At 42.8% G+C, this 10,833-nt stretch overlaps 1 protein-coding gene across 1 annotated transcript in view; it reads right to left on the reverse strand.

Moving 5' to 3' along the window:
- The window catches only part of BRD4 (bromodomain containing 4), a 70,860-nt gene that overhangs the window by 52,732 nt on the left and 7,295 nt on the right, over positions 1–10,833 (reverse strand). The window contains 6 exon segments of the mRNA XM_014960092.1: positions 1,315–1,724; positions 3,347–3,546; positions 3,931–4,140; positions 7,791–7,919; positions 9,876–10,235; positions 10,765–10,833. The exon segment at positions 10,765–10,833 is cut by the window's right edge and continues 224 nt beyond it. Of these exon segments, the coding sequence (XP_014815578.1) occupies positions 1,315–1,724; positions 3,347–3,546; positions 3,931–4,140; positions 7,791–7,919; positions 9,876–10,235; positions 10,765–10,833 (1,378 nt within the window).

Here is a 10,833-nt window from a genome sequence, read left to right on the forward strand (position 1 = left end):
TTAATCAGAATAAAACGAGAATGAAAAAAAAAAGGGTTAAATTTTTGGCTTAAAAATTTAAAATTGCCCTTTTTAAAACACCTTAAATGAGAAAAATCAGAATAAAGCAAGAATAAGTGAGAAGAAAAAATTTTTTTACTTAAAACTGTAAAATTTCCCTTTAAAAATATCCTAAATGGTTAGGTTAATCAGAATAAAACGAGAATGAAAAAAAAAAGGGTTAAATTTTTGGCTTAAAAATTTAAAATTGCCCTTTTTAAAACACCTTAAATGAGAAAAATCAGAATAAAGCAAGAATAAGTGAGAAGAAAAAATTTTTTTACTTAAAACTGTAAAATTTCCCTTTAAAAATATCCTAAATGGTTAGGATAATCAGAATAAAACGAGAATGAAGAAAGAAAGGGTTAAATTTTTCGCTTAAAATATTTAAAATTGCCCTATTTAAAACAGCATCAATGAGAAAAATCAGAATAAAACGAGAATGAGAGTACAGAAAAGAAAATCTGATATTTTAAACTTAAAACTATAAAATTGCCCTTTTAAAAAGAGCTTAAATAACAATAATCAGACTGAGAATAAATGAGAATAAAGAAAATCTAAATTTTTTTGTTTAGAAATATAAAATTACCTTTTTTTAATAGCTTACATTAAAATGAGAATGAAGAAAAAAGAATTAAAAATTTTTGCTGAAAAGTATTAAATTAACTTTTTTTTTTGAGAATTTAAATGAGAGTAATCAGAATAAAATGAGAATAAAAGCGGGTGCAGCCGCAGCTCAGGAGCTGCTCGAGCTACCGGGGACGCTTTGCTAAAGCACTAAACTAAAAGGAAAAAACATTCAATTAAAAAAAAAAAACGAATCTCAATTTTTACATTTCAAATAAGTTCATTAAAGAAAGATACACTTTAAAGATTAAATAAAAGGATGTTTTAAATTAAATTTTTTACAATTTAAATAGAATACAAAAATTAAGACTGGAAAAAGGGAACAATTAAATGCAAGTAAAGTTAAAAATTGTGAATTAATAAAACAAAAATTTCAAAATTAAAATTTCTAAGTAAATTTGAAAGTAAATCAGGTTCAAGAAAATAAATGCAGACCTTTAAAAATTAAATACGATTCAATACAATCAGAGTTTTTAAATTAAGGAAAAATATTTAAAAGAAAAAGATTTAGAATTTAAAATTAAATTATTAAATTAAAATTAAAATATTCAAAATTAAAATTTAGAAATGAAAAATTTTAAATTTTCAAAATTAGTTTAAAAATATGACTCTTTTTCACGGGAGAAGGGGATCGATCGCCTCAATCCCTTCCCTCATCCTTTCTCCTTCCTCTTCTCCAGCCAGAGCCTGGGAACCCCCTGGCTGAAATAAGGACAAAAACCGGGATTTTTGAGGCAAAAAAAAGAAGAAAAAGGTTACCTTGAGGTTTCCTCTTCTTGCGCAAACAGGACGTGACGTATCTCTCCAGCTCCCGCAGGGTGGAGGGTTTCAAGGTCTCGAAGTCGATCTCGATCTCGTCGGGGTTGGAGTTTTTGAGGGAGGGCTCTCGCGATTGGATGATGTGGACGACGCGCCCCAGTTTCTCCCCGGGCAGTTTGTTGATGTCCAGGCTGAGCTGTCGTTTCTCCTCGTAGGACATGGGTTTGCATTTCTCCTCCTCCTCCGACTCGTAGGCGGGAGGGGGTTTGCTGTTCTTCACCGCCACCGCCTCCTTCTTACTAATTAACAACAATGAAAACAACAACGGCGACAAAAGGTTATTAATGAATCGGGATGAAAAGCAGCTGGTTGGGTCCAATGTCTTCAAGGTTGTCATCGAAATTTTAATTTCCTGGAGAACCTGAGCGTGAAGCTCCACCACGAGGCTGGGACGTGGAAAGATGAGGTCAACCTGCCCTGAGACAAGAAGGTTGACCTCAACGTGCCATTAGAGACCCAAGGTTGACCCTCAACCCATTGTAGGACACCCAAGGTTGACCTCAACCTGCTGTAGACACTCAAGGTGGAGCTCAACCCACTCTTACAGCAAGAAGGTTGAGCTGAACCTGCTGTAGGACATCCAAGGTTGACCTCATCCCACTGTAGGACACCTAAGGCTGACCTCAACCTCCCGTAGGACACTCAAGGTAGAGCTGAACCCACTCTTACGACAAGAAGGCTGAGCTGAACCTGCTGTAGGACATCCAAGGTTGACCTCAACCAAGTGCAGACACCCAAGGTTGACCTCAACCTGCTGTAGGACATCCAAGGTTGACCTCATCCCACTGTAGGACACCTAAGGCTGACCTCAACCTCCCGTAGGACACTCAAGGTAGAGCTGAACCCACTCTTACGACAAGAAGGCTGAGCTGAACCTGCTGTAGGACATCCAAGGTTGACCTCAACCAAGTGCAGACACCCAAGGTTGACCTCAACCTGCTGTAGGACACCCAAGGTTGACCTCAACGTGCTGCAGACACCCAAGGTTGACCTCAACCCGCTGCAGGACACTCAAGGTGGAGCTCAACTTGCTCTTACAGCAAGAAGAATGGGCTGAAGCTGCTGTAGACAGCCAAGGTTGAGGTTGAGCTTCAACCCGCTGTAGGACACCCAAGGTTGACCTCAACCCTTTTTTAAGAAAAAAAGGTTGAGCTCAACTGGCTCCCAAGACAAGAAGGTTGAGGTTAACCTACTGTAGAAAACCCAAGGTTGACCGTAACCAGCTGTAGGACACCCAAAGTTGAGCTGAACCACATCTAGGACACCCAAGGTTGACCTCAACCAACTGTAGACACTCAAGGTGGAGCTCAACCCATTCTTATGGCAAGAAGGTTGAGCTTCAACCCGCTGTAGGACACCCAAGACTGAGCTCCACCTGCTGTAGACACCCAAGGTTGAGGTCAAGCTGCTTGCAGACACCCAAGGTTGACCTCAACCAGCTCTTAAGACAAGAAGGTTGAGCTTGTGATTTCCTTCTCTCTTAATTTCACCTCGTTACAGCGAAATCTGCCAATTAACTCCTTTTGGCCTCAGGTTCAATCCCGAGGTTCCGCCTCCCCTTCCCAAGGGCAGTAAATTCGGGGCTCCCGGCATCTTTCCTCCGAAAATTAGAACCTACAGCTTCCAAAAAAACGGGAAAAGGAGGAAAAATGAGAGAATTTGACATTCAAGAGTCAACAACACGACTCTTCGGGATTTTTTTTCCCTTTTTCCCCATAATAAGGGATCCCGAAGGACCCCGGAGCCTGGGGAGAGGAGGGGCTGGCAGGGGGTCAGCCCTGGGTGTCGCTCATCAATAATTAAGTTAATTAGCGAAGAGAAACAACAAATGGAAGTAACATGGAAGGGGGACAGGGCTGACCTGGAGGCGCTGCTGTTGCTGTTGCTCTTCTTGGCCTTCTTGGGTGGTGGCTCCTTGGCTTTGCTCTTCTTGGCCTCTTCCAGCTCCTCCTTCTTTTTGTGCTTCTCCTTCTTCTTCTCCTTCTTGTCCTTCTCTTTCTTCTTTGGTTTGTTCTGCTGGGGCTGGGACAGGGCCGCCAACTGCTCGTGCACCGCCTTCAGCTGGGAGACACCGACATCACGGTCATTTAACCCAGAACCTCCTCCTTTTCCATAATAATTAACATTTTTCCGCTACTTCCCAACCCTTTCTAATCTTCTCCTATGAATTACGTTGGTTCTTCCAGCTCCTTATCTCACCCAAATTTCTGGACATTCAATTATTGACCACTGGGAGAGGATGGAGACAACCTCTTGAGCGTTCTTTCTCCACCAGCCTGGAGAAACCACCCAATTCCTTTGTGGTTCCCTTGAGAACCATCCATTTTGGGGCTGATGGTCACGATTGGTCAACCAGAACATCTACTGCTTTGAGCAAAGACCCCAGGGCCACACTGAGGTCAAGAAGAAGGCCAGGTTGGACAACCCCCAAGGCCGTGGAGGTACCTGTTCCTGGAGCTCCGCTAATCGCTGAGCTCGCTCTTCCTCAGAGTCATCCGAGGAGCTGTCGCTGTCGGAGGAGCTGTCACTGCTGCTGTCACTCGATGAAGGTGGAGCCACCTTGGTGGGAGGTGGCACCACCACGGGAGAAGAAGCCGGAATCACAGGTTCTTCAGGTTCATCCGGCATCTTGGCAAAGCGCATCTCGAACACGTCCTGGAAACACAAAACCAGGGGGGGGGGGAGGAGAAATAACGTGAGGTTGGGCAAAACGGGATGCGACAAATGCGATCAGGATTTCCAGGATGGTCCCTATGGCCTTGTGGTCTCCACCCACGGCCTCAACACTGCAATGGTGTAGACAAGAGGATTTCCTCAAAGCTCCAAGTTCTCTTGGGATTTTGCCATCTCCCAGATGGTTAAGGGGGGAAAAATTAGCGGCAAGAAGGACAAGAGTCATTTAAAAGCTGCATCGTCCGGGTTCTTGAGATCTTCTACGATGGGTTGGGTGGTTCCATTCCCGTCTTCTCTTCACCAAACCTGGATTTTCCCAACCCACGCCCCGTGAAAACCACTTTGATTCAACCAAAATCCTCACCCAAGGACCTTTCCCATCATCCCAAAGAGCGACAGACTGGAGATGGTTGAATTCCAGATTTCCTGACAACAGAAAAGTCCTTTTTTCTCCTCAAAACCCGACACAAAAATCCATTTTCATTTAACCGAGGCAGGACGGTGGGACCCCCTGGTTTGGGGGCCAGTTCCATTTCTTGGTGCCTTCTCTTTGAAAGGACAAGTTTTTTTCCAGTTTCCCAGAATATCAAGCCCCACTTGCACCCAAAAAGAGACTTTTTCCCCCCAGGTGCCACCTCGTGAAGGGCCAAGTTCCTGCAGACAAAAAAATGCCATTTTTTTTTGTTGCCTCCTACAAGGTGAGACCCGAAAATAGTGTGGATTCCCCTCTTTTTAGGTTTTTGGGGACCTATTTCTGAGCTCAGCGAGTCCTTTGGGAGTCTGGAAGGAGCTCCCAGAAGATGACCTAAGGGATGGTGGGGAGAAAGACCATGGGTGTCCACCTCTTCAACGTTGAATCGCAACAAAAGAAGAGAGAATTCCTCCTTCCTGCCCCAAAATTTTGACTTTCAGCCTCCGATTCCTATTTCTTTTGGATATTTCAGCAAATCAACCCCTTTTTTCCTTCCCGAAGGTTTCCAGCTCTTCCGCTTGAGGCTCATCCTTGGGATTTTAAGGATGTTTTGGGCTCTTCCTGTTGGCTTTTTTTCCATTTTTCTTCTCAAAACTCCAGCCGACGGAGCGTCTTTCTTCTTATTTCTCCATCCTCATCCTCCTCCTGCCCTTTTTCCGGGCGCTGGAGACGATGTTTCGCTGCTTCCACCTGCCGGCAAAAGCCCTTTCATCCTATTTACAGGCTCCTGGGGCTCCTGTTTGGGGGGTAAATGGGAGGGGAATTTGGAAACTCCTCCAGGGAATTGGCATTTAATTGGCACTGAATCACTGCGCTTAATGAGCATTTACGACATAATTAGTGGGTTTTTTTCCATCAACCAGAAAGGCCGGTCCTCGATTAACGCCAGCGGCAAAGGCCGTGCCATTGCTTGGATTTCATGTTTAAGAGTCAGAAATCTTCCCGGTGGTTTTTCTTTATACCTACTTAAGTCTCTTAATTAACAGAAAAAATAATTTAAAGCTCTTTTTGTGTGGAGTTCAAAAGAAATCCATGGATTCGGAAGCATCTGGGTTACAAAAAGGCAAAGGATCCCCAGGAATCCACCCAGGAAGGGAGGGAAGCCAAAATCCTGGAAGTGGATAAGGAGCTAATAAACGCCTTATTTCTTAGTTTTAATTAATTGTTGAAGTTATTCTCATCAGTTATTGAATATTTATTTCATTGTTGAATATTTATTTGATTATTTTCATCTATTCCTAAATAACTCCCGAGGGATTCTCGCCGCCGATGGTTTCGTCCACCACCGGTTCCAGGAAAAAAGAAAACCCCCAACCTCAGCCAGGAGCTGGCATTGAGCCCAAAAATCCCCAAAATGATGACGAACTGGTAAAAAAAAAGCGGAAAAACGGGTTATTTGGGTGGTGGAGCTTTCCAGGCCAAGGGATAACGAGGGATAATGAGGCATCTCCTTGAGCAAGAGGCCGATGAGATTGGTTTTTTTTACAGGATCTCAAGTCCCAGCTTCGTTCCCAAACTTCAGGGACACTCCAGGAACCTCCTTCTTTTTTTCTTTTTTTTCCCCCTAATTTTTATTTCTTAAATCCATTTTCTCAGCAGAGGAGAAGCCAAGGGAGAAGCGACGTCCCCGGGGAGCGGGATCCAGCCAGTGTTTGGGTCCCCGGCTCCATCCATCCCCACGATGGGGCGGCCAAAATATTGAAAACACCCACTTTTGGCGGGACTTTTAGAGTCAAAACCCCCACTTTGTAACTCTTTTTGTCCAAAATCCAGCTTTTCCCAGCAGTTGCTCCGTGGGGGGTTCGTGTTCCTGAGCTCATCCAAGGCTGTGATGGGAGTGAAATCCCAGTTTCTTGGTCCAGACCTGGCGATTCCCGTTGTCGAGGATGTTCCTCCAGGTGTGAAAAAAAAAAACCAAAAAAGGAAAAATCTCGAGTTTCCATCAAAATATTCGGTCGTTGGCAGCCCCCAAGAGGATTTATTGGAATTTCACATCGGATTCGTTCCAGTGCTGGTTGGAAAACACCCCGAAACGTCGTTTGAAGAGGCTGCGATGATCCTCGTTAGAGCAAATAAAGAAAAAACAGCAGCCAAAAGGGGACAATTGTGTTTTCCAGGTTTTTCTTCCCAGAAAATCCAGAAAAAAATACGAGTAAAATGATGGATTTGAGAAAATTCACGCTAAAAATAAGCCCAAACTCGCATTTATTTGGTGAAAATTTGTGTCAAATTAAAGCAGCCCTCACCTGAGCTGGGTTTTTATTAATAAAAAAATATAAACATCTGGCAGCTTCCTCAGAAGCTGGGATTTTCCCCCAATTTAAGAGCTTTTCCCCCAAGTTAACAGCTCTTCTCCTGTAATTTAACATATTTTCCCCCAATATAATAGATTTCCCCCCAATTTAATAGATTTCCTCCATAATTTAATAGCCTGTCCCCTAATTAAATGGCTTTTCTCCCATTTTTAATAGCTTCCCTCCCCAATTTAACAGCTTCCTCCCCAATTTAATAGCTTCCCCCCATTTTTAATACCTTTCCCTTCCAATTTAATAGCTTTTCCCTCATAATTTAATATTTTTTCCCCAATTTAATAGCTTTTGCCTCCATTTAACAGATTCAACCCCACATTTATGAGGTTTTTCCCCCCTTTTTAATACCTTGTTCCCCAATTTAATGGCTTTTCTCCCATTTTTAACAGCTCCCCCCCAAATTTTATAACTTCTCCCTCAATTTAATACCTTTCCCCTCCAATTTAACGCCTTTCCCCTAAGTTTTATATACCTTTTTGCCCAATTTAATGGTTTTTCCCCAATTTTCTCCCTTTTGGGAGCAGGAAACGTCCCCGTAAGGAGGAGGGGAAAAAAAATAAATCATTAAAATCAAGCAGGTCCCAATGCTTATTTTTCTCTGTGGGCGTTTTGGGGCAGAAAAGCAACATTTTACGGTCGTGTTTTTCCTCCTTCCTCCCTCAAAAAACCGAGGGGGACACAAAAAAAAGGCGATTAAACACAATAAAAGAGTTTAAAGAGGCAAATGGGGCCGAGTCAGCCTCGTTCCAATGGCAAAAAGGATGGGGTTTTGACCGTTATCAACGTTTTTGGGCTTATTTTGAGATTTTGGGGGTTTTCTGTTGTTGGAGAAGACCCCGGCGCGTCCTCACCTGCAGTTTCCGGGCCATGGCCACCACCTCGTGGTCGGCTGGGTTGTACTTGTAGCAGTTGGAGAACATCAACCGGACGTCGGCGGCGAATTCCTGAGCGTCCCGGTATTCCCGGGTCTCCAGTTTGGACTGAAAAAAGAACAAAAAGAGGGGAAAAAGGTAAAAAAAAACACCAACAAAAGTCTCTGCTGTGAATCAAAATCCGCGGGTTTGATGGAGTAAATCCAGCCCCAAAGCGGGGATGGGTTTCAGCTCTTCCTGCGCTGGAATGACTTGTTTTGGGCAAAAGAATGACAATTTTGGTCAAAGGAAGGATCATGGATGGTTTATAGAACAATAATGACTAGTTTTGGGCAAAAGAACAATCAATTTTGGTCAAAACAACAACTAATTTTGGTCAAAGGAAGGATTGTGGATGGTTTATGAAAAAAATAACGACTAATTTTTATCAAAAAAAATGATCAGTTTTGGTCAATTGAGGATTGTGGAAGGTTTCTAAAAAAATAACGACCGATTTTGGTCAAAAGAATGATCAATTTTGGTCAAAAGAACAACTAATTCTGGTCAAATGAAGGATTGTGGATGGATTTCAAAAAATAACGACTAGTTTTGGTCAAAGGAACGATCAATTTTGGACAAATGAAGGATTGTAGATAGTTTATCAGAAGATAAAAACTACTTTTGGTCCAAAGAACAACTAATTCTGGTCAAATGAAAGATCCTGGATGGTTTATAGGAAAATAACGACTGATTTTGGTCAAAAGAACGATCAATTTTGGTCAAAAGAACAACTAATTTTGGTCGAAGATTATGCATGGTATATGAAAAAAATAACGACTAATTTTCATCAAAAAAAAAGATCATTTTTGGTCAATTGAAGGATTGTGGAAGGTTCCTAAAAAAATAATGACCAATTTTGGTCAAAAGAAGGATCAGTTTTGGTCCAAAAAACAACTAATTTTGGTCAAATGAATGATCACGGAGGGTTTATAGAAAAATAACAACTGGTTTTGGGCAAAAGAACGACCAATTTTGGGGATTAAAGTCACGGCTGAAGCTCGACTCCAAAATAATGAATTAACGCTCAATAACCAAAAAGTCCAAAGTTCAAAATTTATGAATTCAGGTTTTCCACCTAAAAGGTTCCATTTCTAAACCCTGAATGAACATTTCCAGGGATGATTTTGGAGTCGTTTTTTAAAATTAAACCTGAATTAACGTTTTGAGGGGAAACGGGGATGAATTTATTCTTTAAAATGAAGGAATTGTGATGCAGAAGGAACCTTCTGTGCTCAAAGAAAGGCCGATTTAGATGGAAAACGCGGGGTTTTATATGAAAAAGGACTGAAAAGGGGGTTGGTTTAAAGCCAATCCCTTCATTCGTGTCTTTGATGGTCTCTGGGGCCACCTCCTGGCTGGAAAAAAAAATGGGAAGATTTCTCCAATAAAAGGGAATTTTCTATAAAATCACCCCCCATGCGAGTGTTTCTTGGTTGTTTTAATGGAAAAAAACCCAAACAACCCAATTAATGATTTGTAATAACATAATTTCAAGACCATTGCTCGTTAGGTCATTAATAACTGACAGTTATTAATTATTGCTCTTGAGCAACCAGTTGAGGGCTGGTTTTTCCCACCAGAAAGATGGTTTTTAGGGTTTAATCTTCACTTCAAATGGTCAAGAAAAACACGGGTGTTGATTTTTTTCCCAAATATCACAATTCCGACGAGAGGAGAAGAAACTGAACCTACGGCCATCGCTCGTTAGGTCATTAATAACTGCCCGTTATTAATTCTTGCCCTTGAGGAACCAGTTGGGCACTGGGTTTTCCCTCCCAGGGGGGTGGTTTTTAGAGTTTAATCTTCAAACGGTGAAGAAAAATGCCGAATATTTGCTTTTTTCCCCAATATCATGATTCCAGTGAGAGAAGAAGACACGAGACCGGCCCCACCACAAACCCCCGGCCGAAATAAATCCATCCAACATTTGAGGACACCTTGTGGGGGTGAAAAAAATCACCTTTTTTTTTGGTCTCTTCTCACCCCCTTCCTCGACTTCCTTCCCACCCCAGGCCCGGTGCTTACTTTGATGGTGCTCAGATCCATGGGGTGTTTAATGATATCGCAATAATCGTGCAGTCCCAGCGCCTCCACGTCCACGGGTTTGTAGAAGGGCCAGGCGTAGGCGGCGTGTTTCTTGGCGAACATCTCCTTGATGATCCCCCCGCAGTATTTCAACTGCTCTGAGATTTTGCTGCTTTTTTCTACCGCGTGTTGTTGAGAATCCGGAACGTCCTTCTTGGGAGGTTTCACCGGGCGACTGCTTTCCCGACGGGGACCCAGTTTGGTGGCTTTGGGTTCCACAGGTAACGATGAGGATTCGTGGATTGGGTCGATGGTGGTCGGTGTCGTGGTGTCCGCTTTCCTCTTCACCCCTTTTTTTGTCTAAAAGCAAGCAAAATCAATCAAGATTAATTCAGTATATTGTATTTTGGAGTCAGAGTTTCTTGTAGCGTTGACTTGGGTTCACCATCACTAGGGTCGTCACCGTGGGTTCATCATCGTTGGTGATGACCCTACGAGAAGGACATCAGACGCCCTTCCATAAATATTCCGGTAATTTTGAGCTGTAGGAAGCTCTACAGGGGAAAACATGGAGTATTTCTACTCAACCACCAAAAATCAAAGGAAGGAGTCACTTCAGTAAGTCAAGAAATTCTTCCCAACTCATGTAAAACTGAAGAAAAGGAGGTTTTAAGAGCATTTAAGAGGTTTCCACACAACTTGGGTGGAATTCCCCATGTCCAACATTAACCGGTGTCAGGCACGGTCACTGTGGGCTCCTCAAGTTTCTCAAACTGATTCTTTTGACCCAACTGTGGCCCGTTTTGCCTTAAAAAGAGCCTCCGGTGGCAAAGTGAAGAGCAACCAAGAGATAATTAAGAGCAAAGAGATAATTAAGGAAAGAGCTCACCTTGACGGGTTGAGCGGGCGTGGGGATGACGGGAGGGTGAGGTTGGATGGGTTGGGGGGCCGGGGCCGG

The sequence above is a fragment of the Calidris pugnax genome, unplaced genomic scaffold (genome assembly GCF_001431845.1).
Source record: "Calidris pugnax isolate Ruff unplaced genomic scaffold, ASM143184v1 scaffold498, whole genome shotgun sequence".
Lineage (NCBI taxonomy): Eukaryota > Metazoa > Chordata > Aves > Charadriiformes > Scolopacidae > Calidris > Calidris pugnax.